At 42.9% G+C, this 27,397-nt stretch overlaps 1 protein-coding gene across 1 annotated transcript in view; it reads left to right on the top strand.

Annotated features, from left to right (window-relative positions):
* LOC144752100 (complement C3-like) overlaps positions 1 to 27,397 on the top strand; it is a 1,799,539-nt gene that overhangs the window by 1,510,097 nt on the left and 262,045 nt on the right. Inside the window, exons 31-32 of the mRNA XM_078640046.1 lie at positions 22,931 to 22,990; positions 26,542 to 26,632. Of these exons, the coding sequence (XP_078496172.1) occupies positions 22,931 to 22,990; positions 26,542 to 26,632 (151 nt within the window). The remainder of the gene's footprint in view (positions 1 to 22,930; positions 22,991 to 26,541; positions 26,633 to 27,397) is intronic.

Raw genomic sequence — 27,397 nt, forward strand, 5'->3', positions numbered from 1 at the left:
GGATAACAGGAAAAATAGCATTAATAAAGAACACATTACAGTCTGCATATAAGCATTACATGTAGGAAAGAAAATGAGGCGCAAAATATCAGTCAAAATTCTTAAAGAGTTTCTCAGAAAAATAGTCTTGCAAAGCTAATCAATAATTAAATAGTTGGCAAAAATCTCCCATAAAGAGAAATAAATGCATAAGACAAATAAATCTTTTCAGACCTAATTAATTAGTCATAGCATAAACCTAAAGTTTAGCATCTAAATCTAAAGAGCCTTTCTATCTTTTGCTGCTCTGTGCATCTCTGTGTCTAAAGAGCAAACAAGGAGGGAGACAGCTCGCCCTTCACCAGACCTCAAAGGAATGTGGCCTGCAGTGCCAAAATATGACGTGGAAGCAAGAAACCTCCCCCTGACTCTCCTCGGACGCCCAAGGCTGCACCCGTGACGATCTCGTACCTAACCCATAGGATGTCTGGCCTAATCTGTTCCTTCTCTCAAGAGCTCACACACCCCCCTAATGAGCCTAGAAGCCAGCTGAGCTGAGAAAGCCAGCCCCTCCTCCGGAGAGGTCAGTATTTGTACTCTAATCCTTGGCAGTCTACACAAAAATGTTTCATCTTCAGGAAAACTTGTACGTGATTGGTCATTCATGATGGCATGAGGTCTCACTACCCTGACTCATTCTAAAAACCTGACTATATCAGTTTTAACAAAAGAAGCGCAAATGATTTAATACATCTATAAAGGTTTGCAACATTTACTAGGAAAAATGTTTCATTCTAATTCTTCCTTCCTTTCACAGCGCAGTCAGGACGGATACTTTATCAAACTGGTACATTAGCATAATCACAAGAATGTACAGTTCAAGATGTCCTTGACTTCTTGTCATGAGGAAAGCTGGCTCCGTCTGCGCATGCACCCTTCTCTTTACAAGTCATAGCCTTGCTGGATTCACAGGCAGCCATTTAATGGTAGGCACCAAAAATAAAACAGACACAAAGATAATATTAATCAGCCCATTATGTTTCCCAACTCCATACTAATACCCCTTATAAATGTTTACCTAGCCAAGCTATTAGTTTCAAGCAGCTTTTCTATTATTTATGACAACATGCAAAATAAATGTGCAACATAGCATTTTCATGCTTTAGTGTAAATTTTAAAAGCACACACTGTTAATACAGCGCACATAGCAACATGATTTAGTGTTTTAGATAGCTTTTTATGCAAAAAGCATTCAGTCCCATATGTAGTGTTTGGTGCATTATTAATTCACACACATTATAAAAAGAGGTGTTATTAACTGAAAATGTTTATCAAAATATGCAACAAGTCAAAGTCTTTTAAGACAGGAATAGTGAATTTGGATTGCAAGGGATGAGCTGGGAAGAGAGAAACACATTCTATTAATCTTCAAAGCTAAAAAGGCCACTTTTCTCTACATTGCAAAAAAACACATGTTAATTCAGCAAAAGCATTTCAGACTGAATAGGCCTCACTTTCTTGTTTTTCATGTGCCATGTTTTTAACTTGCACCAAAATGTGCCTGACTGCGGGATCAGACAAGGTTGTGTCCTTGCCCCTTTATTGTTCTCCCTTTACAACAATGGTGTAGACCAATTGCTACAAAAACTGAAAGTTGATACCCCTAAAGTAAGCAAACACATAACACCTGTGTTACTATACGCGGATGACGCAGTCTTAATATCCAGAACTGCAAACGGGCTACATGGCCTGATCGAGAACTTTGCTAAATACATGGAAGAAAATGACCTAAAATGTAACCTCATAAAGACATTTACAATGTTACATGGGAAGGGGAAGTTTAAAACCAGAACACATCATGTAAAAGGGATACCAATAGCTGTAACTCTCAGTTTCCTGCATCTTGAGATGTCATTTAGATTTAATGGCAACTGGGGGCCACATGTGGAATTAAATAAATCCAAACTGCTTCATTTAACAGAGGCTATTTTCAGATTTTCCTCTAAGCTAGGGAATAAACCAGTAAGAGAGATAATGACCTTTTATAAGAATAAACATATTTTGGGGGCTTTTTATGGTGCTGCTCTATGGGGAACGGCTAACTGTGCTGCACTTCAAACTCAGGAAAACATATTTCTGAGGAGAATATTGGAAGTCCTTAATTCTACTCCCTCTTCTATATTACCTAAGGAGCTTGCAGTTCCCTATATCGATGATTACACCAGTATAGCCCCTCTAATTGCCCAGCACAGGCTATGGAGTAAACTCAGAACCAGATTCACCAAGGATATCATAACTGGTTACATGGGTTTTAAACACATCATCAAAATCCCGTAGCTGGCTTATATCAATAAACCCCTAAAACAGGTTGATAAGGACCTTAATAATTACGACCCTGCAGAAATTCTATACTATACTAAAACAGGAACTGAAAACGGGGCTTGTTGGGACTAGGGAACTCAAGAGGGAAACTAGGGAATACGAAACATCGACAATTAAGGAATACAATGAGGGACGACAAGAGAAAGGTATACAACAATATCTTTTCTGGGTACCAAACCTACGTCATAGATTATATCTTACAAGATTTAAACTGGGTACTCTCCACTTTTTAGTAGCCTTCCCCGGCATGGGCAAATGGAAACCAAAACGACCTCTTTGCCCGTGTGACGCAAAGTCAAAACAGTCAACTCTACATGTTATTCTTTTTTTAAACTTTCATAAGGATATAAGGAAAAATATTTTACGTCCCCTCTTCCATAGCAAAAATGTATATTTTTATAAAGCAGCCTATAATTGTATTCGTAGCTTGGAAAATGACGGTGTATGTTACGTTGCAGTCCTATATGTACAATTGTCGATTAAAAGAAGGAAAGACAATTCATATCTTGAGGCCCTAAATTATGAAATTAGTTAGGTCATACACATATAAAGGTCGCTTGTTAGATTGTAGTTATTTTTTTTTTTTTTTTTTATTGAAGCCGGAGTTTAAAAACACAAACATATAGATATTGCACCATTACTTCATAAAGAATAGAGATCTCATATGAGACACTATATACATCACGCATCCTTAATATATATTTAACACTCTATAAAAAGGACGACTACACACATTTACACAATAAAAAACAACCCCCATTGATTAAATCTGACGCCGCTCCCCATCTCACAACAGCATAAAACAGAATAACAGAGTCTCTCACCTCCCATAGCTTTAGTCAAAGTTGGTACCCCATATTTTATTAAATTTCTTAGTGCCTCCTATTCGTAGAACAAAAATGTATTCACTTCTCCTAACCCTTCTCATCTTCTGACCCCACTCCAGGGCCGATGGAATCAGATCTGAACGCCATTTTTGCAATATCAGCGATCTTACAATTGCCATAGCTATATACAGAAATGCGATCGTTGCATCAGTAAGGGGGAGATCAGGATCAAAGCCAAATAAAATTAGCCTTTCATTCACCTCCAGTTGGATATTGCATTTCTGTTCCAAATTGGCAAATACATCTACCCAATAATTATTAATTTTTGGGCAGCTCATCATAACATGTGACCAATTGGCAGATGGGTGATTCGTGCACCGAAAACATTGAGAGGACTGGTTAGCATACATCTTTGACATGGAGCAGGGAGTTCGATACAATAACCATTTGCTGAAAAACAGCATCCTACACCAATTTGCCCCTCTCAAAGAACTTAAATTTAGTCTGTTGATGGTAGACCAAATGTGGGGAGAAATTTCACAATTCTTATGATCTGCTAATTTTTTAATGGCTTTTATCTCGAGATCTACCCCCTTTATCGATGCTAAATACTTCTTCCAGGCACCTGGTTTCCTATCTGAAACTATAACTAATAGTTCCTCAACTAATTGGTTCTGATCCATTAAGGAGGCAGCATCTATTTCTACAAAGTATTTATATAAAATACCATAAGAGTTGGTTAAGAGAAAATCATTAGAAATAGAATGAAACATTTCTGCAACTATCATCCAGCTACCATTCTTCAGGAAATCCGACACTTTAGCATACCCAGCTATCACCCATTTTAACGCCAGATGGATAAGCTGTCTAACCCCTGCAAGGGGCAAGATTCCTTCTTATAAAGTAGCTGAATTGATTACTGGAATAGAATATTTTTTGAAGAAAGACTGCCATCTTTTAAAAAAACAGTACAAACACTTATAACGTAACAGCTTCGGAGATCTAAACATCAGCAGGGGAGAATGGATTTGGCTGTCCTGACACATTAAATTCATGAAATTGTTACAATAAAAATGTGTTTGCGGTGAGGGCTTAAATCTAGACAAATATTGTGCACAATACGCATCATAATAACCCCTGAGGTTTGGGAGTGCTAGCCCTCCCTGATCCAAATTTTCAGATAAATTGCTAAGTGCTATACGTGCTTTTTTGGCCCAGATAAAAGCTGTAAACATGGACTCCACCTGAGAGAAAAAAGAGCCTGATAAAGTGCAAGGTATTGAAGAAAACAGAAAATTAAATAAGGGCAAAACGGACATTTTAATTAAAGCAACGTGTCCCAAGATGGACAAAGGGAACATGCTCCATCGAGCAAACAGCCCTTGGACTTTCTTAATCAAAGGAACACAATTCAATTTATATAGATCGTCAACTGACTCAGAGTAAAAGATCCCCAAATATCTCTTTGGATTGGAATTAACACAGTTATGAATGTCGGGGTGCAGGTCTAAAGCAGCCCTCACACACTGTATTACTTCGGTCTTTGCTTTATTAATCCGATAACCACCTAATGATTCAAAGTCCTCAAACATCTCGAAAACTTTGGCTTGCACCTCAACTGTTGGTTTAATTAAGAGCATGATGACATCTGCATATAGTTTTAATTTTGGCATTGATGGAACTGGGGGGCAAATATCAGCACAGTTCCGAATGGCTATTGCCAAGGGCTCGATGAAAAAAGCAAATAGAACTGGCGATAAAGGGCACCCTTGCCTTGTGCCTAGTTTAATTTTTAAAGACCCTGCCACAACCGAATTATTATTTACATTAGCAACAGCATTCTCATACAAATTCCGGATTAAAGATATAATTTGCAACGGAATATTGAAGGACTGTAAGATCGAAAACAATGTCTCCCAGACCACATGGTCAAAGGCCTTCTCGGCATCCAAAAACAGAACTAATGCCGGAATCCTCTGAATCTCGAAGTAATCCAAAAAGCCTCTGAGAGAAAGTGGGTGTTAGTAGCTAATTGTCTGCCCCCTAAGAACCCATTTAGATCTGCATGGATCAACTTCACGGCATACCTATTGAACCTCAGAGATAAAAGTTTGGTGACAATTTTATAATCTGCGTCCAGCAGTGTAATCAGGCGATAGGAATTAGGATCCATCTTATTCTTACCCTTCTTAACAAAGCTAACAATATTCCCATGCCTAAAAGATTCCGGGACTACTCCTCCTTCCAACAAAGAATTAATCAAAAAAAGGAAAAATTCTGATAATACCTCAAAGAAAACTTTAAAAAATTCGGATGGAAGTCCGTCTGAACCACAAGCCTTACCATTAGGTAGGCTCTTTACTACCTCCTCCAACTCTTTAAGTGTAAAGGGATTAACCATAGAGCTTTTCTCCAATTCGGAAAGCTTCGGAGGTGGATTTTCATGGAGAAATTTTCCAAGTAGATGGTCATCCACCATCTGAAGTTTACCATAAATGACCTCTTAGTGGGTAAGCCTGATGCTTCCAATTTTACCAGCATCCTCAGTGCATACTGGTGTTAAAGGACAGTTTAGTGATTTTATAACGTTCGCGGCCGCCTGCTCTTTGGCCTGCCACGCCAAAAGTCTGCCGGTGAAATTGCTCTCTTCATACACCTTCTGTTGAAACTGTTGATAGAAAATTTCCCTTTGAGCATAGTACACGGAGCAAAGCTCACGCTTGGCCAGCTCAAGCTGAGTTTTAATAGAGACAGAGCGACCATGTAGATATGCTTCATGAAGGGCTTGGATTTTGCCCTCCAGCTTTTTTTGCAATTGCTGCATCTTTACTCACTATTAACCCCCGAACGAACGCCTTCAGAGAGTCCCAAACAACATTCGGGACGGCAGACTGAATATTCTGAATAAAGAATACTCTAATCTCTGAGCTCATAAACGCCACCCACCCCTCGTTTTTGAGATATTGTTTATTAAAACCCATCGTCTCGGGAGCCGCAAGCCTGTCCCTAAATGGATTTCCAATGTCAGCATTGCATGATCAGAATAACCATTAAAAAAAAATTCTGTTGAAAAAAATCGAAGCCCTGTGAGATCAAAATAAAATCAATACGAGAGGAGGAGCAGAATCGGCCTGAGCAACACGTAAATTTCCTTTCCAAAAGAAAAGCGGTTCGCCAAAGATCGCCCAAATTTAACATTGCTCCATCATTTTTCAACACCTTCAAAGACTTTGGTTTTGTCTGTTTCCTCCCTTGTACTGAGGATTCTATACGGGGTCATCAAGATATTAAAGTCCCCACCCACGATTAAATCCCCCGGAACCTGAGTTAATGATTGACATAGCTCCTCATATGCTTTAGCATAATCCTCCACCAGTGCGTAGAAACTTACAAATGTAAGCGGGCTGGACTTGGATCTAAAGGAGCACGTAACCCAACACCACCTCCCCTGTTTATCTTTACCCAAATTAATATAATATGCTTATAGGTTTTTGTTTAAAAATATAGCAGTCCCTATATGGGAAGCAGAGGATGATGAAAACCCCCTATAAGATGCCCAAGTTTTAAACATAGAAAAATCTGGGAGTTTTATAGTCAAAATCTGAGTTTCTTGCAAAGAATTGCCCCAGGATTTTCAGATTTTAACCAAGCTTCAATAGCACACATTTTTTTCCGATTATTCAAACCGTTTACATTAAATGAAACAACTATCAATGTTGACATATTAGCCTCGGTAAAAAAAAAATCCACTACCCCCAACAACTTAAACCCGCTCCTCTTCTGACAAGAATCAATCAGAAATAGATGCAATAAAACAACAAAACCTTGAAAAACAACCGACTTCATTTTTCCCCTTTTCAAACAACACCCCCCCCCTGAAAAGTGAACCTACCTCCCTCCACCACACCCTCCACTTCTCCCTCCCCCAGTTCAACTCGGGTGCTATGTTATTCCACCCTGGTGATCTCACCCTCCAACCCCCGGTAGTACGGCTACTTTTCCTCTCATAATACCTTAGACAGAGATCCAAATACACAGTTCAAGAAATATACCTCCGCATCTGAACACAATAAGCTCGATTTTTGCAAGGAATTTCTTTTATTTATTTCCTGTAATTCACTGTTTTTAAGGTTTGATTGGCCTTTTATTGTCTCCGCAAAACGGGTGTATTTTTGACCAGCATGTTATTTTCTAGACTGCTTTTAAGGTTGCGTTAAATTGATGTTGAGTCCCTATATGTGACTTCTTAATATAACGACCCAACGCTGTTCTCTCTTAAAGAGAATCTTATCCAAAGGACCCATTTGTGTATCATAGTTGGGTTTATCTAGTATCATCCATGTGAGGTAATTTTCTGTATGGGCCTGTTCTAAAAAATGTCTAATCAACTTGGTGTTGTTTTTCTTACACCTAATAGAGCTGCCGTGTCCCACTATTCTATTTACTTTGCTTTTCGAGTGGTCATGTCCACATATATGAGGACACAGGGGCACTTAATCAAATAAATAACCCCCCACTAATTACAATTAGTGTGTTTTGTTATGAGCCACAGTGTCTTCAAATCTAGATCTGTTTGATCTGTTGTGTAAATGCACACACTGAACATGATCCACAAGGAAAATGTCCTGTAATCGCGGGGAGTTGGGGGGCGCAGAGTGTATGTTCGGCCTCCTGCTCATGTCCGACTCCTGGTCTTGTATGGACCAAGATATCCTTAAGGTTGTTGCTACGCTTGAGTGCAAATAGGGGTCTAAATAGATCCTTATGACCTTTATTGATGATTGCCCAGTTTTTATTTATAACCTTCTTAACTGGGTTTGTTGGGTGGCTATATGTGCTCACGCAAACTATCCTCTCAGTGTTGTTTTTAGGATGTGTCTCCCTTTTGTTATATTGTGCCCTTTTGGAAGACCTTCTAATCAAGTCCTTTGGGTATTGGCATACCTGTAGCTCTTGGCACAAATGTGCCACATGTTGTTTCATTTTGTCTATTTCAGTACAGTTCCTTCGCAGCCTAAGGAACTGGCCAACGGGAAGGTTATTGAGTAATGCCCGTGGATGAAAGCTCGAGTAGCTGAGCTATGAGTTCGCTGCCATTGGTTTCTGGTAAAGTTCAGTTGATACCTTGCCTTCTTTGTATTGTGGCGGAAGATTTCCTCCCCAGGTAGGTGGTGAAGTGTGACTGGTGGCTGGTGAGTGCTGGCTGCTGGGTGGCAATATCTGGTTTATGGTGATTAAGTAGTTTAGCCGGAGAGTGTTCTGGTTTTGCCACCTGATGCATCGCACTTTAAACGTCAAATTCGAATTTGTAGTAGTAAAACTTTCTTCGATTTTTCTTGAAAATCACAAAAGTATACATTTAAAATACATTAAAATACATTAAATAGTAATCGTTCACGTTGCACAAACTCCACTGTAATTGATAAAAAACAGATAAAACAAAAGACAGGAAAGCGTTGATAATAAGTCTAAAAGGTCACATCATTATAAAAACAAGTAAAAGAGAAATGAAACCCACTTGTTTAAAAAGCGGAACAGATACAGGAGATCACCTCCCATTGAGAAACCCAGATAACAAGCAAGTCTGATAAAAACAGATGGTAGGTGAATTTCACATTTGAAAAAAAAAGATAGGCCGGCCTAACTTCAATATAATTAAAAGGCAAAAGGAGAGGACAAATGACTTTAAAATGCAGATGGTTAAATCTAGGACTTAGCATGACAATATAGAGAGAATCAGGGCGAGAAACACCATCACAAAGGCAAGGCGGAAGATCTGAGATTTTACACCAGGATCCCTTGGGTAATTAAAGCTGATAAAACGTATTAAACCTAAAATATTTCAAGAACCTTCAATGGTGATAAGACATCTCCAGTAACAAAAAAGACTCCTTTTCAGGCATAATTTGTACCATAATACAATCCTGCAGTGAAGGTTTAATAAGCACCGCAGCCTCCCATTCCAGAGCTGCTCTTTCATAAAGTCCTGTATAAGCCATGGGGTATCCATTCCTGCTATGCCTTCTGGGTTGATGAATAACTTGAGTCGCTCCAATGAGTTGAAAGTGCGCCTAATGTAAGCCAGCCATGGAACGCTCAACATACCTTCCAGAGCCAAACAGTCACAAATATTTAGCCTATGAAGAGACAGATTCTCCTTCAGCTAACCTGACAACCAAAAAAGGTGAGGGTGCAGGGCAATCAAATCAGCAATATACCCAGATACCACTTCCTCATGAAGCATCTCGGAAGGGGTGCAATCCGATACTTTTAAAAGGCATTTTCTACAACCTGAAGCTGAGAGCAACGTTACAAAGGGGGGGTTGAACCCATGCAGTCGCGGGGACCTGGGCGCTATGTGGTATATGAAAAGAAGGGTCCCCGCAAGGAAACCGTGTTGTGTAAAACACACACTGATACAATTATAATCGAATTAACCTCAAACAAGGAACATTAATCAGAAGGACTTGTAGAAGGTATTGTCCTTTATTTAACAATACCAAATTTCACTATGAAAACACAATCACATTTACATTTAGTAAATAGCCCCAGTTGGGAGAAAAGGGAAGGGAGGGGTGTGCTCAGGGCGGTGTAAAGTCACAGAAGAATAAACACAGTCAAAAAGAAGGTGAATTATAACAGTCTTAAATCAAATTTGAAACAACTCAAATACAAGGCCTAAACAGTTAGGGCATCCATTGAAAAACTGTTATGCTGGGGACATTCCACGGCCACATACATAGTTCAGAGTAATCAGGGGCATGTGCCGGAGGTCCAAAGTGAGGAAAGAGCCGTCGACGTTTCGACCCCTAGCCGTAGGTTACGTTAGATCCTTTAACGGGGTCTTCGTCAGGACAAGTGCAGGAAGGGGAAGGCGGGAGTTGGGTGGGGCGGTTAAATCTGGGCCATCTTCATCATGAATCTGCTGTAATAGCCAGTACTGGTAACACAATTAACTTGTGATTGACTGCACTTGATGTTTTGCAGAAATCCAAGATAGTTTCTGCGGGACGCCTTCATCAGGTAGCCATATATATCTGAGCCGCCCGCAACGGACTCCACCGCCACTCCTCGCCGCACGTCAATTATCCAAGCTAGAAAGGGGTCTCTATTGACCATATAACTTTTTTCGATCTGTTGTTCCTCTGGCCCACCACCATAACATGAGATTGAAGGTAGTTGGTGATGAGATCAAGCTCCTCTATAAAGGTGACAAAAAGATATAACAACTGCTGCAATCACATAGCGGTATGAGACATGAGGACAGTGCCATCCGCATAGGGGCGATGTACATTTCACCTCCAGCGTATCTGACCGAAGCCAAGAGCTCATCGTGAAGAGCATGAAGGAAAGAGAGCAATGCTGGCTTGACCCCCATGGACCGAAGCGCAAACCAGAGCTTTGCTCTGTTGACTCCATCAAAGGATAAGATTAGGTCCATGAAAGTCAAAATGACCGCCCCCTCTCTAACCCTGGTGTATTTAGCGGTCAACATTTAAAAGTTCAACATCTGAGCCACAGTGCCCCAGCCAGCGCCTAAACCCATACTGGGATTTGGAAAGGATGTTATTATCGGATGCCCACTTTGACATACAGTCCAACAAGACCCTGCCCAACACCTTGACCTCACTGTCTACTAGTGAGATGGGACAGTAACAAGCGGGATTGCCCTGCTCCCTTTGTTGAAAATCAGGACAATGACTCAGTTTTTTTCAGCTGGGGGAACACCCCCGCTGGCAGCCATGTTGAAATGCTGGGGAAAAAGAGGGGCACACAAATTCACCTCATTGCTGGCAAATAACTATCAGTGGATTCGAGATCATAAATCAACCCAAAGTGATCCTGTTATGCCTTGGGGGGGGGGGGGGGCACTAGTCAAGTCCGGAATATTTGCCTGGTTAAGGCACAAAAATCAGATGAATCACTACCCTCCAAAACTTTGCCGAGTCCTGCAGGGCACAGGCCCCCAACTAGTCTTCCCGCAGTTCCCTCTGAGCAGCTTCTTCCTCTCACTATGTGCTGCGAGATAACAGACTGTGGCCGCCCTAACATCCCCCTTATCACGAGGAAGCCTATGCAGGGCCACTATAAGTGGTCTATGAACCTTGGAACCAGCCTTGTCAAACCATCTACTGGGCGGCGGGAGATTGTTTTTCACACGAGCGGTAAGGGAAGACTTGATGTGTCCATTTATGTTGGCAAATGCAGTCAGAATATTAGAATTGGGGCACCCTTATCTAAACAAATGCACAATTCCTGATAACAAGTAGAAAGTAAGGAAAGAAATAAATCGGCGGGAGCAACCTTGGTCCATTTAGGCCTTCGACCTTGCGTGATAGATAGGACCGGTTACCGAAAAAGAACATCATGCGTGGCTACAGACCCAAGACACTTAAACAAGGCCCTCAGAGGGTTATGATCTTTTAGGGGATGCATCACTACCTTAAAATCCATTAAAGAAGCAAAAAGACAGGAAGAAACAAACATATAATCAATAATGGAAGCAGTAATTTGGGGTCTGTAGACATTACAAGAACCCAGCCGATCTAGGAGGTTCACCACAGAATGGGCTATGAATAATGAGTTAAACCTATCACCTAAAAGCTTATGTCTTAGATGGGCCGGGTCACCAACCTCCAGGTCATCATCTAGTGACAAATCCCCGGACAAGAAACAATCAACACAAAGGTGTAAATTAAAATTCCCCATCAAATGAGGTACAGTAAAAACAGAGGACCTTGTGACAACTCCCCTACCAAAGCCTCCTCCCCCCCGTCGGGAATGGTTTATATTGAATACAAGAACCCCCGGTTGGTTGGGAAAAGTCAATAGAATACCTACAATGCAATGAGTGGGGGAATCCTCAATCATCATTTTACAATTAAGACTAAGAATAAAGGTGGCAAGCCCTCCTTTGGCTTTATCATGTGATGAAGGCAAAGCAGGAGACACGAACGTGGCAAAGCCATCTAAGCTAGGGACGCCCTCCGTAAGCCACATATTTTATGAGATTTATTGTAATTCAGGCGTGGAAACTCTGTACACTCCTTGTCCCGTAACTTCCCCCTAGCTATATTCCCACTCAAGACCTTGAATATGTTTGGGTCCGTCATGGGAATTTCAGGCAAACAGGGTAGTGTCCCGGGGGCAAAGCGACAGATGCTGCAATGTTAAATCAGTCTTTGGTGTCTAGGTCAGCCAGAGGCTCGAAGAGGTTACTTACAACAAGATTATGGGCAGAGGGAGGCAAAGCGAAGGAGCCGTGAAGAGGCAAACGGAACCCGGGACCCAAGATCTCTGCAACAACGGTCTGAATCAAGTGCAGTGAATATTATAGTATTAGCTCTCAGATGAGCCGGGAGAGCCACTGCTGCTTGAGGAATGTTTTGATATTGGATACTATAATATTCACTGAACTCTAGAATCTCGTCCCATAATGCTTTGCAGGGCCTTTTGTTGGGATTGTATTTTTGCCCATAACTGTGCTTGGGGTGGTCTTAGGAGGATGGGACCACCACCGAATCATTCAGCATAATGTGCTCTTTGTGTTCAAGGCATCTGCTTGGTTCTCTCCCTAGGTTACGGAGGACCCCAAAATCATCACCTCTCGCACTGCTTGCTGTATTTTCATTTTCACTTTTGTGAGTTGATTATATGCATTTTTGCTTGTAAAGATAGAGTTATTTGTTGTATTATCAAAGGTATGTGAGGTTTCAGTTTTTATCAACTGGGTTGAGACTGAATGGAGTTGTGGAGTGGAGTTTTTGTTCAATTCTGCAGAATTCCACATAGTGGTACTCTGCCAATTACGCCAACCCTTAGTAGAAGGTATTTTTCCACATGTATGTTATGTTATGTTACCAGATTTGTAGAGCTCATGGCTGCCCCAGCGATAGGACATCCCAGTGCTGACTCTAGATCGACCAGACAAGCGAGAAGTCCAGACAGGTGGATTATGCTGGGGAGAGCCAGGTCTTTGCTGCCTTCCTAAATGACCCATAGTTCTGAATGCTCCTCCTGGCACCTGAAAGGGCGTCCCAGAGGGCAGAAGCTAAGATATGGAATGAGTGACCTCACCCCCATGCTCTTCTGCCATGGGGAATGCAGGCCAGATGTTGATCTAAAGTGTGCAGCAGGCAGCTAGGAACATAGGGGATAAGAAGATTAGCTAGAATGGGGGGAGCTTGAGCATAGAGAATTCTGTGTGAAATGCATATTGTTTTGAAATGGATTCTCTTCTCCACCTGAAGCCAATGCAGGTACGTATAGAATTGGAGACTGAACTGGATTTAGGGAGGAAAAATAGAGTCCGGGCCGCTGCATTGTGCGCAATCTGCAGATGAGTAATCCCTGCTTTGTTGGCGCCCAAGTACAGAGAATTGCAGTAAGTCATTCTAGAGAGAATAGTAGACTGGATAATGATCTGGTGTGTTTTGCCTGTCGAAGAACCAGAACAGTATCTTGAGTCTGCTTAAAAGTCCGAAACAGACACAAGCCACTGATTTCATCTGTGCCTGAAAGGTCAGAGTACAGTCAACCCAGACACCCATATTTTTTATGGTCTCCTTAGTCAATGGGGGTACCCCAACGCAGCGGGCCACCAGCGATAGCCCCATAAATGGGTGTCTCTTCCCAGGAGAAGAATCTCAGATTTGTTCGCATTCAGGCCGCCATCCAGTCCACGATGACAATCATGTCATCTTGGAACGTGGCCATGTTTTGGTCCAAATTGTTTGACAGAGAGATCACGAGCTGAGTATCATCAGCATAGGAAATTAGGGAAAGGCCCCTACTTTTTGCAACCCCCGCTAGCGGTTATATGTATATATTAAACAACGTACGGCTCAGAGCTCAGCCCTGAAGTACCCCATGGTGTACGGTGTGAACCTGAGAGCCATGGGGGGGAGACCACTTGGAAGGATCTTTCTGATAGACATGATGTAAACCAGTTTAGAGCAGCTCCTTCAATACATATCTCTTGTAGGCAGCAAAATCGTATGCAATACAGTGTCGAATGTGGTGCTAAGGTCAAGAAGGCATATGTGGGCATCCGACACATATGCAGTTGAAATGCACAGACATGCATCAATATATTTGACAAAAGTACTCACCACCACCACAAGATTGCTGCATTCATACTGCCGGCACCATGGCAACTCATATTACGGTGGTCTTTGGACCAAAAGTGCTGTGGCTACTGGTGGGAGCCTACTCGGTTCTCTGCAAGTCGGACCGCCAAACTCGTTATCAGGCCCTAAATCACATGCATATTGGCCTTAATCCTTACTATTGTATCTCTGCAAATTGCTCACAACTTGCTTCATAATCACAACCTCTCCTTTTAAAATCATACCCTGCACCCTAACAATAACACATTTGTTGTATCTCATCTATTAATACCACCAACCAAAGCATCAAATTTCCATATCCCCATCCCACTAAAGATCACACATATTCTATTAATGTAATCTACCACATAGAAACTGGAATAAATGCATTGAGTGGCACCTGTAGAGCACATGGCTAGTCCCAATAACCAACAATAATTACCAAAAAGAAAAACACTAGCCCTGGGACCTGGAGAAGCATGCTGCCCAGTAAAATAGACCCTACGCTGTGAAGGCAAGCACTTAAGGACCCCACATAGGTGGTACGCGCTATACAAATTTTGCAATACAATACAATTTGTGAATGTAGTGCTAAGATGGAGGGAGGTCTGCTGCCCCATTCAGGCTTTCATCCCACCATTCACTACTTTTCAGAGTCATAATCTGATTCCTGCCAGGTGCAGATTTACAAGAAACTAATGCAGTGCGGTGCAGCAAGTCAATTTGCTATGCTGCGCTGCATTAGTTTTGAGGAAGCAAGACACACAATTGATGGGCGGAATTTTGCATTAGTTTCCAAATACAGAGATGCAACATATTTACAACAATATGTTGCATCTCTGCGCTTACCCCTGCGCTCGCACATAATCTGCTGCATAATCTGCTGCCATGCGCCTGCACATTCACCCTTGTATCATGGTGCAAGGATGCCTGCGTCGTGGGGAGATTGTATTTGTGCAGGAAGGGGCACCTTCTGGCACAAAAACAAACAATTGAGGTGATTTCCTCTTCCAATGCAAGGTGTAGAATGCAGCACACATTGAAAGAGAAAAAAAACGAGGAGCACCTCGCTATGCCACCCTTTGGGTGGTGTAGCATTCTGGCGCATTTCCTGATTTACTATTGCTCATAAATCTGGAAATGCATCAGTGAACATGGGTGTTGCGTGGGAACACCCACAGCAACACCCATGTCATGCCCCTAACACACATAGGGGCCGATTATGACGGCGGACGGACCTGAGTCTGTCCGCCACCATAGAGTAGGAGGGACCGTCCGCAGGGGCTGCGGCGGTCCCTCCGTGCAGATTAGGATGTGACCGCCAGGGTGGCGATCACATCCTCAATCTTTAACATTGCGGCGGGTGCTGCACCCGCCGCAATGTCAAAAATGCATGCACTGCATTTGCGTGCACAAAGCAGCAGGCACCGCGCGGTGCCTGCCGCTCTGTCCACGCAAATGGTACCCCCCCATGTGCACCCCCCACCCCCCGTCACCAAGGGCCCCCGAAGTCAATGTCCGTATGCTTTTCCACGGCGTGGAAAAGCATATGATCTCCGCCATCCTAATATGGCTGGCGGTGTCTGATAGACACCGCCAGCCATGTTAGAGCTTTTCCGCCGCGGTCGGAAGGCGACCGCGGCGGAAAAGCTGCGGACGGATTTAGAGACCCACCGCCATCCTAATTTGGCGGTGGGTCTTTTGTGCCTCTGCAGCGGTTTTCCCGCATCCTCCAGGCCGGCGGTGGCTTCCGCCGGCCCGGAGGATGCAGGAAAAGCGCGATCCTAATCGAGTCCATAGTGTTGCGTGAAAAGGGGCGATATTTGCAAGCACAGGTAAAGTCACGCAGGGTTGCTTTACTTGTGCTTGTAAATATCACTTAGAAGGTTGCGCCGCCGGTGCGTCACGCAACGTGATGCACCGGCGGCGCAAGGGGCTTGTAAATCTGCCCCTCATTATCTAGCAGAGACGTTGGAGTACTTTAAATATGCTAACCCAGACAAAAGGGAAGCAAACAGTCGTTTCCTCATATCTCATGAGCGATTTTAGAATGCTGAACTCCAGAGTATTTTTACAAAGGCTGCTGTGTGAAGGGGATTCCAGGGCATGTCATTTCCTTCTGCACATCTGTAGTAATGCCAGAGACAAAGATCAATTAACGCATACACCTTGAACACTCAATTACTTGTCTATGATTTCAACAAGGAAGAATAAAAAGTGTGATACAAATTATGGTATAATATTGGATGCTATCCCTGTGTACTGGAAAATTGAACTCCTAATTAGCAAAGCCTGTTCACAATCTAAGCTTGAAGAGAATGTTTTGCCTCATCCGCCATTGCAAGATTTATAAACAAGGACTGGTCGTTCATAAACCCTGTACTTTCAAAACTGCTAACATGTCGTTGTGTTCATCTTTCCTTCCCTGGAGGGCAAGCTGGTCATAATTCTATCCCAGGAGGATGAGGGCACACATCAGAGCCCTGGAATATCCCTGAAGTCCTGGCCTATGAACCTGTGCTGGGTACATTGTGGAGTGCAAAACATTCCATGAACCAAACCAGAAGTCACTGGTTTACCTACCAAAATCTGAGCGTATTCGCCTATTATACATGATCTGTAAAACCCAGTCAAATTAAGTAATCTCTCTTCTGCTAAAAAACACAAAAGATGGACGATGACAGCTCAGATGACGACTCTGAAGAGGGTTGAAGAATCAGGGGGGGAAGGATGTACGGAATTAACATTATGGAAGTGGAGATGGGAGTTAGGAGAGAAATGAATCAATTGTACCGACGCCATTTGAAGATTGTAACCTTGAAATTTACCCATGCCAATTGTATTTATGTTTTGTGTATTAAAATCAATAAAATGTTGTTTTTTTAAAACACAAAAGATACATTGTTAAATACATCAAATAATTAAAAATATAATGTCATCAAGAATTTGATTGAAAGCTAGAGTGCTATTCCAAATGTAAAAGCCAATCACTGTCCATGATTAAAATGAGTGAAAACTTAAAAAATGCATTAATTAAATAGATAACACATAAAACAAACTATACATTAATAATCATCACAAATATGCAGTGCTTAAACTAAGGTTTCTAGCAGACTAAACAAAGTCCCATAAAACATATAAATGAACTAAGGAGAGTGTCCGCTACAGCAACAGAGTATTCCTTATCTTAATAGTAGTATGAATAAAATGAATCATATCTGCACATATATAATCTGATGACAACACTTTTAAATAAAAAAGGCTGGTCTACATTGTCTAAAATTTAGAGCTCTCAGCAAAGGGATCAGGTAGTGCTTCCTGGCCCATTTATACACTTTACAAAATAATATAAAATGCAAAAGGACTGAACAGACCGTTGATCACAAGGGCAGAGTGGAAGCTCGACCATCAGTACTCAGCTTTCTGATATCAGACTAAAAATGTAACATTACCTAGTTTGAAACGCGTCAAGAAGAATCTATGTTGCGTTACTACAAAAGAAGATTCAACTCCTTAGCCTCTGTAGTAGATAATAAGGAGTGTACTCTAACTGTAGATAACCAGGTACTATCCCTGGCATCACTAACAAGCTTGTAAAAATCAGACTTGACTGTATCTTTGGTAGAACCCGCAACCATGCGAGATAAGAAAACTGCTCTGGATAACCCAGGTCAGTACATAATAGAGTGATGTAACTTAACCATGGTGTCTTGAGAGCATAATCTAATGAGACAATCAGAAATGATAAACTGATTGAATCTGTTTTCGGTCTTTGCCCAGATAGACAACCACAACCTAAGAGAGTGAAGTTTAATATTCTCCTCCAAACAAATAATCACAACTGTGAATGACAAACACAGATGGAACAGTCAAAAACCTTTTTAGAAAAACATTTTCTACTTTTTTACTTTCACCAGTGAGTCTCCAGCGCCTCTTGCTGTCCCCTTGCATTTCGTCAGAGTTAGGCTTGTTCGCGCTGCAGCGTCGTCCATGTCGTCAGCAACGAGGCTGCGGCTCCGCACTTAGAAGGGGTCCTCTGTCCTCATCCACCTGGTCTCTGTGTATCTCTAGACCCAGGAGCTATCGGAGCCTCTCCTCCCAAAAGAAGATATTTCTAAAAGGGTGACCCCATGAGAAGGCTACATTCTGCTTCCGCAGATGAGAGGTTACTGGGCTAATGTCTCTGCGTTTTTGCAGTGTTAATGCGGAAAAATCTTGAAAGATGGTTGGGGTTTGATCACCGAATGATAGGGGATGCATCACCCGTGCTTTGCGTGTGATTTCCTCCTTAGTTTGGAAGTCAAGCATACAGACTAAAATGTCAGCTGGAGGAGCCTTGTCCGGGCGTGGGGCTCTCACTCTGTGTGCTCTGTCTATCTTAAGGACAGTGTCTTGCGGGTTGCCCAGTATATGGTTGAAAAGGTCACTCACAAAACCGAAGATGTCGCTCCCTTCATCCTTTGACGCTACGCCCCGGATGCGAACGTTGTTCCTCCGGGAACCGTTCTGGAGGTCCTCTAAATGTGCTTGTAGGTCGACGTGCTGCTCTTGGAGACGTATGATCGCTTGTCTCATGGACTCTGTCTCTTCCTCCCATGCATCATCCTTATCTTCCAGCTCCGCCACTTTATAACCAAGTGCATCTGTGTCCCTTCTGCTCTCTTTGATTTCTGAAGGCAAGTCTTTCTTGACCGCTTGGAGGTCTTCCTTGAGCGATGTGAAGAGGGATTCTAGGAACGCCTGGGTGACCAGCTCCTCCACTGCCGCTGCCGCTTGGGCAGTATGTGGTCCATCTGTGGCTGGCTGTTCTGACATAGCGCCACTCATGGGCTTCATAAGCATATCCTTAAAGGAGCGTTATTTCTTCCCTCGACCCGCGGACATTGCTCCACGCTCTCACCCAGTCCCAGCTGGGCTGGGGCTGACTGTTTCGTCGCCCGGGGGGCTACCACTCTGACCCAGGGGCTTCTAGGCTTATGTCAGAGGGTGGATACCTGTGCCTCGCTGGGATCTCCTTCGCTGGGACTTAGAACTGAGGCTGCGCCTACGCAATGGCTCCTACCTCTGTGGCACTGTGGAGGTGGAACGATCTCTACAGCGGCTGGATGCGCTTTGGGCGTGGGCCCCTGCTACCAAGTCTTGCACATCATAGTCCTGAGTCCTTTCGTTGTTCCCCGTTTGGGCTGATCTGGGAGTGTCTAGGGCGTCCAAAGCCTGCCCCCTGTCTGGTGCCCATACCACCCAGATAGATGCGGGCTCGCCTCCGCTAAACTTGTGTGCTCACGCTGGGACTCTCCCAGGTCAGCTCAGGCCTCTCACTTTACTATGCGCTGATGAGGACAGAGCCTTTCGGGCCTCTGCCTCTCTGGCCTTCAGGCTTCACCCTCTCTCACTTCTCATGCTGTTGCGGCTTGCGCAGGGCCCCTGGCTTAGAGGCAGCGTACACCTGTGCCTTCCAGGAGGGCCTGCGACCAGTCCCACTCTGCCTTTCTGCCTCCTAGTTTCCATGCTCCGAATTTGTTCAGGCCTTAATAGGCCTCTGTCTCATCACTGTAGCGCCAGCTCCACCAGCCGATTGGCTCAGTAGTCACACGGTGCCGCTCGCTGAGCCGCTCACCTTTGCACCAGATCCGCCCGGGTGCCGCCGATCAAAGTGGAGGGCATGTCTACTGGGCCCACGCCACTTACTGGGCCCCACAGCCCCGGGGCCGGGCCTCTCCGTCCTCTGGTTGTGCTTTCCTCTCTGTGCCAATGCTGAGGGAATTTCCAGTTGCTCACTGGGCTCCACCATCGGCGGCCCACGTCCCCTTCAAGTTCTCACAGAACAGCTCCGACGTCTGCCGCTATCTCCGGCAGTGGGGCTGCCTCTAGGGGATCAGCGTGGCAGCCTTGCAGTCCTCGGCCAGTCACCGGTGCTCACGGCGGCTACGATCGCCGATTCTGGGCTCCCTGGACTCTCCTAGAAGTGTGCTGGGCCAGTTTCTATATTCCGGCATTTCTGGGGCTATACTTAACCGAGAAACAGTGCTTTTGTACAGCGGTCAGCAGGAGAGGCAGCGAGAAGCGTCCTACTTCGTCGCCATCTTGGCCACGCCCCCCTGTAAACTTCTATTATGCTTTGTTCACCCTAAGTTGGCAGGGTATTCCCAGACGTGGGTCCCTTGCTCACTTTGCCACAGGATTCAAGCTAGCCTGGCTGATGAGGGGTGTTACCCCGAAACCAATCCCAGGATGCTTGTTTCTGGTTGGTAACCTGGCTTGGCATTTCGGGCTGGATTGTTCCCATGAGGTTCATGGTCAAGACTGATTTGCATATAGTTGGGTCTGAACTGGGGTGGCTAAGTGAGCTAAAGAACGAAGATGGATTCAACCCAGAACTAATAGTGACTGGGGATCAGTGTCTGAAAAGTTTCAGTGCTATGTCCATCATCTCCTTTTTATTTGCTAAACTTCTATACAGTGCGTGAAGCGCCTTTGGCTTTACAAGGAAGACAGAGAGTATTAGACTTTCAAACCATAAAGGTTTATTAATACCAAAGGATTTTCGAAGTTAAACATTTTAATCATCAAATTTACCGTAATTTAAAAGCCAACACATGAATGCATTAGTCAAGATAGTTCAAATCAAGTCATAAGAACAAAGACAAACTGCTGTAAAATTGTCTCAACTATAAGAGTAAAATCAGCTTTCCCATAAAGCGAACACCCTACACTGGTTATTCTAGAGAAAAAGTCAAGGAAGTTGGGGAGAAGTCAGGATACAAGGTGTCAGGATGTAAAGCCTCTGAAAGGCAACAGTTTATTATTAATCAGAGCTTCTTCTAGTAGTGAGAAAGGCACCTGCATCTGAATCTACCTGGCATTAACTTAAAATACACATGTAATTGGTTTGCTCCACCTACTTATAGTTCCCATGTCGGAGATCAAATAGGTTACAGTACATATTGATACGGTAAATTCATTATTTTCACAAGTCAAGGGACAATGAAATCTCTTCTGAGTGTCCTTCAAACTTCAGTTATCTACAACATAAGAAGATACATTCGCTGCAAGATGTTCTGTCTCCCGTCCCAGTTGCTCTTTGCTGCGTGTTCCAAGGATTGTGCAAAATTAAAAATCCATATGGGAAAATGGGAAACAAAAGGCACATCAACTAAGTTGCTGGTATAACTTTAAGTCTGAAATGAGAAAAAATTAGATACACGACAAGAAAGAGTAGGGCAAATTATGTTGGCAATTTTATAATGCAACCTATGTGAACTACAGTCAGTTAAATGTGAAAAATGCACTGTAAATATATTTGCGTGTTGCATGTTAATACGCTATGCAGGCAAAACTTTTAATCCGGAAACAGTTCCCTAAATATAGTGTTTTATTGTTTTAACTTTGCTTTCTAGGCATACCTTTCATAAATTCATTTTCTTTAGATAGTCATCAATCGTCTACCCTTGATATTCTGCTTTATACTTGTTTATAATTAGGCCTGGGCGGAATTACATTTACACAAGTGTAATCCGGTGTAATTTGCGCCATTTTGAAATTCCTGAGACTTTCCCCCAGATGCATCAAAGTTATGTTTTGCGAGTCCTTAATAGCGAATTTTAAGGATTCGCTATTAAAGACTCGTAAAACGGGATGCATGTAGGAATCGCAATGTAATTTGCGATTCCTACTGAATCCCTATTTGCTAATTGCTAATCGCAAATAAGGAATGGCTTTCCCATTCATTCCTATGGGCCTATAGGCCCATAGGAATTAATGGGGAGTCATTCTTTATTTGCGATTCGCAATTAGCGAATCGCAAATGTGCCGCAATATCAAGGGTGCCAGGGTGTCCAAAGGACACCCTGTTGCACCCCTGAAATGGTAAGGTTCACTGGTGTTGCACACACACATGTCCCACAAGTGTGTGTGTAATATACAACTTAGAAAAATGCACTAAAGTGCATATTTCTAAGTATTTGCTATTTATCACGTAGTTTGAATTTGCAGTAAATAGCGTCCCCAGATTGCGAATTTGCAATCTTGGAATGGTTCATGCATTGCATTTAAGGAATCGCAAATTGCGATTCCTTAAATGCAATCGCAATTTAAGAACTCGCAATTATTTGCGAATTCTTAAATTGCGAGTGCATGAACCCTTGATGCATCTCAAATGCCATTTTTGCGGGCGCAAACGGACAAATGTTGCGATTCGCACCGTTTGCCCTCGCAAAAATGCTTGATGCATCTACCTGTATGTCATTATCCCAAAATGCCTAAGTGAGATTTGGCTCGGGTGAACACCCCTTTTTTGGAAACGTGGAAAGAACGCAAATAAACTAAATGTGTCACATGTAATATTTCAGTTTTTTAGCAAAATATGTTCTAGCATCCAAAGTGGACACAACTTGATTTACGCTAAAATGTATTGTAAAATGCCAGACCAAAACTTGAAGTAATGACGTGATTTTGTGTAATTTTCTGTTCAATTTGTGCAGAGGAAATGACGTGAATTTTGCTCAGGCCTATTTATAATTTAATGATTTTATAATGTTACAATTATAATTCAACAATAACTCAGACACATCCATTCATATTTCACTGTGCTTTTAGAATTCATAAAACTTTCCTCCTCTGACTTCCCCCCTACAGGTTGCCGCTAACAAAGATATCATTGTCAACGCTACAGGGACGGGTACAGGAACCTTAACGGTAAGTGATCTGAATGCTGTATTCCAGAACTTATCGTTGAGAAGGAAATGGAAACTAAGACCATCTCATACTTCTATTATGTATTATACATTAGGAGTACCTTGTTTCTTTTACTTTTTATTGGAACAGGAGATGCCTCAGCTTGTGTCTAAATTGTCAATGGAAGACAAAGGTCCTCATTCAAGATGCCTGCTTGACCAGACTGTCTAGGTGATGTAATCACCTTGCTACAAACTATGCAATTTTATTGTCACCTGTAATACCTCCATAGTTGCTTCAAGCTGTGGCCACCAGTCACCAACTACAGTCCCAGTCTAGTTGAGAACTAGCTGGCTAAGGATGAAATGATAACCTGAGGAAAAGTGAAACCCAGTTCCTTTATAAGTAACAAGCATTGGCAAATGAGCAAGGTGACGTGTACGTGTGCATGTGAGCATATTTATGTTGACACTGTAGCGCATAGCATGATGACAAATGAGTACACATGCTTCTATTATTCATGCATGAATATACAGCAAAACACATTTAGAGCGATAAACAAAAAAAATCACACTTTTAAAAAATGGAGCAACCTGGAAATTGGCAGCCTTCTTATCCCGTAACTGGAGGGGTAGGGAAGCAAAGGAGGATTGGTGGAACTGGTGGGGAAGAAGGCACAGCAGGGGGAGCACAAAGAGTGGCAAAAAGATGCCAGGCTGCAAGAAGCAGTGGTGAGCTGTAAGTGAGGGGAGGGAAGAGAACAATGGAACACACGAGGGAGGTGGGTAGTAAAGTAGCAAAGTAGTACACAAGGGAGAGCAGAAGAAAGCACATGTTCTCTAATAGAGTACTGAAAGCAAAAACAGTAGTTCCCTGAATGTCTTCAATGGAATGATACAAGTCCTCAAATCAAAAGGATGGTGAAGAAGCAATGCTCCACGGGAGCGACCAACACAAGATGATGTAGAAAAGACATCAAATAAGAAGCCAGCAAATGAGTGAAAAGAACGTGGACCAATTATAAGCAGTGGGCTAATCTAAAGCCCACTGTTAGATTTTGTATGACCAACAACAGATCTTACAACTGTAGGCACGGCCTAAAAATTGGGATCACCTGTAAAAGGGTGTGTATACAAGTAATACATTCTTAGTACAACACTTGCCTTGTGATGTTTACTCTTTCAAATGTTTTAAAGTGCTGTAGATATCCCCTTCCGTGCTCCCGTCGGCCAGTGCTGCCTACGGCTAACGGCCGATGCAGCCCCGCCCTCCCTTTAGAACGCCCGCACCGCGGTGGAAAAACCGCCGCGGTTAAGGCGTTAATATACCTTATAGTCATTCACCCGACTTTCCACATTTTTGCTTGATCTTGCACTTTTGTACCATTTTCTGGCTTTTCAAATTTCTGTCTGCATTTCATTTGAACCGGAGCTAGTTTCTGAAACAGGTGCGCCACAGCGTTCATTTGACACTGAAATTCGCCTTTGTGCCTCTCTGGATGAGGTGTGGTGAGAGACATGGCAAAACAATATCAACACAGACTTATCTCACCCAATAATCCTGATAAGAGCCTCGCTGAAGATTTCAGTTTTTGGCCTAACATGAAGACTAGTAGAAAGAGGCCAATTAAGTGTATGCTGGGGGCGAACATTTAAAATGATAGAACCATTCCCTTGTCTTTACAGAAGCCTTCACGGGGGGCACCAGATAGTGGTAAGGCAGGAATAATATTTGGTGCTGGATGGGATAAGAACCAACATATATAGAATGACAGAAGAAAATGAAAAGCAACCTCATTTTAAGCCCATGAGTAGACCTGATCCCTATTTAAATGCATAATCATAATTAAGAATGCATTCTACTGCATTTACTTTCATTGGGTTACCAAAAATCAGTTTCTTTGTAAAATACAGTTTACCACTCTAAGGCCCTCAATACGATGAGGGGCGGAAAGCCTCCGACCACTGGTCGGAGAATTTCCGCCTGACATAGTAGGTTTAAAGTCCGACCACCGCGTTAGGATGAAAGTGGTCGGAGCTTAAACTGGTGGGGGAATCCGGCGCGGTTCCAACAGGGCTCAAGAAGCCTGTCCGTGAGTCAGAAAGGCACCATAATCCCTTAAGAACGGAGTTTCCACCGCCGGAATTATGATGTAGGGTTCCGACAGCCAATCCATGTCAGCTTTTCCAAAACGGATTGGCTGTCGGAAACTGACTTTGGGGGGGCCCTTAACAGCGAGCGCCCCCTCCCCCCCCCAGCGCTCTGCATTTACGTGTCCCACTCAACATCCCTGCACCATGTTGCAGGCACAGGGTTGTTTACAAGCTTCCATTTTTCAAAGGGAGCTTGTGCTGCAAGAGTCTATAGCCCGCTGCACAAGCTGCCATTGAAAAATGGCAGATTCCTACCGCACTATGTGCAGTCGCATTCTAACTTTGAATGCTGAACTGCTGACTCATGGTTGAGTGGTTCCTTTCTCGCAACAGCATTCACTCGACATCGTAATGAGGGCCTATGAAACCTGCCTTTTCTTCCCTGTAGCCTATGGTTTGTTACCCTCTGACCCCATTTAACTACGATCAGACATGGACTCTTACTGTAGTGCTGCATTTAAACGTCTTGCAACACAAGCTAAAGTAGGTTTGGAACTGCACAGTATTTTTTGTGGCCTTGCGAAGGACAACTTTATTTGTCTCTCACAGACAGAACTGCAAACAATACTTTAACATATCTCCAGAGTAGGGATTGTGTCTACTTCTTGCTCATGATTGGATAGCTTGCTTGTCTATTTCCATTCCTTGCTCCCGAATTGACAGCCCTCCTATTACAGTGTTTGCCTTGCCTAATGTTTATTTAGAATCCACCCTGATTTATGATTGATTCAGTCTATACTTTCACTGCTGACATCAGGGAACATTTTTTCATTTTTTTTTTCTAGCACTTGTGATGTAGCATGCCTTGAGACGGCCCATCATGCTTCTTCTGCTCTGTTTTCTCATGCACTCCTTTCCGATCGATTGTCCTCGCGCTCTCTTCCTCTATCTAATCCTCACCTCAGTCATTCTCTATTCCTGCCTCCCTTTTCTCCTCTTTTCCCTTTAAGAGAACCTCTCTCTCTCCCCTCTTTTCCCTTTAACTGGCCACTGCGCTACACTATCGGATTACCTAGTGCTTGTGAATTTGGACGGACAAAGCCAACAGCTGCCACCATCCATCTTGAAAGCGCATGTTCTACACTTCAAAGATATCTGTCAAGGTGCATGTAGACGCAAGGTGGGGGTCATCTTAGAAATATGGAAACCAATGTCCAGCCATCTTCAATCGTTATTTTCTTCCCTTGCAGGATCGGCCACATTGTGCCTGCACGCAATGTGATGGTCATCTTGAAAGTATCAAAAATATCATCCTATAATGGCCGACCATGCTTTTATTTCAAAGACTGGCGAAGCCAGTTGCAGCAACCAACAAGCGTTGGCTATGCCACCACCTGTTGAAAGTTCCCATCCTTCAATCCTTCAATAAAGGCAGGGTCATTCTAACCTTTCTGACTCTTTTCTTTCCATGTCCCGCAGTTGCTGACAGTGTATAGAGCTCTTCCGACTGACGAAGCTAAAAAGTGCAAAGGCTTCACCCTGCAGGTTAGCCTGGAGCCGATGGAAAATGGTACGTTTTCTTGGATCTGTTCTTTGTACATGCTTGGAGAACTGAAATGTTGTTTTCATGGATGAAGGGTCTTTTGGAAAAGAATTGCTATAAAGCAGTAAAAAGTGAAACAAATGCTTTACATAGCAAAGGAGAGAACAAAGTATGTCCATGATGTGAAGAGTGAGAAATAACTCAATGCAAAAATTAAAATTAATGTCAGTGGAGCACTTTTTTTAACCAATTTTTTTGATTTTCAAGCAATGTAGGCAATTTATACATCAATGATAGTAAGCAAATACAAACTAAATCACAACACGCGTTCCCAGAGGGTCTAGTTATCAAAAAGTCAGTGGACCACCTTGCTCATGCTTGCGGGATATCTTCCCAAAACAAATTATTAGTTTTAATTATCACGCGCATTTAAAGAACAATTAGGAAATAATGGCTTACCAGTTGATTTGGAACTTTTATCTCGATGAAGGGCACATGATTCAATGCAGGAGGCTGAAAAGTCAAACCTCTTGCATGCACCAATGTGTATATATCATTGTATTTATGATTAATGTACCATGTGAAGGTTTGTTGCAATTTGCACAAATCCAAAATAACTGATGACCATAACAGATACTATCATTTTCCACCCATGTTTATGCATTTCTTTCTGTTGGTTTGGGTCAGTAGTGGAGATATCCAAACTTGTATGCCTCATATATGTAAAACAAACACTTTTGGAGGAATTGTTCCATATATTATAGACTCAAATATTATAAATGACAACATGAG

The sequence above is a fragment of the Lissotriton helveticus genome, chromosome 1_1 (genome assembly GCF_964261635.1).
Source record: "Lissotriton helveticus chromosome 1_1, aLisHel1.1, whole genome shotgun sequence".
NCBI lineage: Eukaryota > Metazoa > Chordata > Amphibia > Caudata > Salamandridae > Lissotriton > Lissotriton helveticus.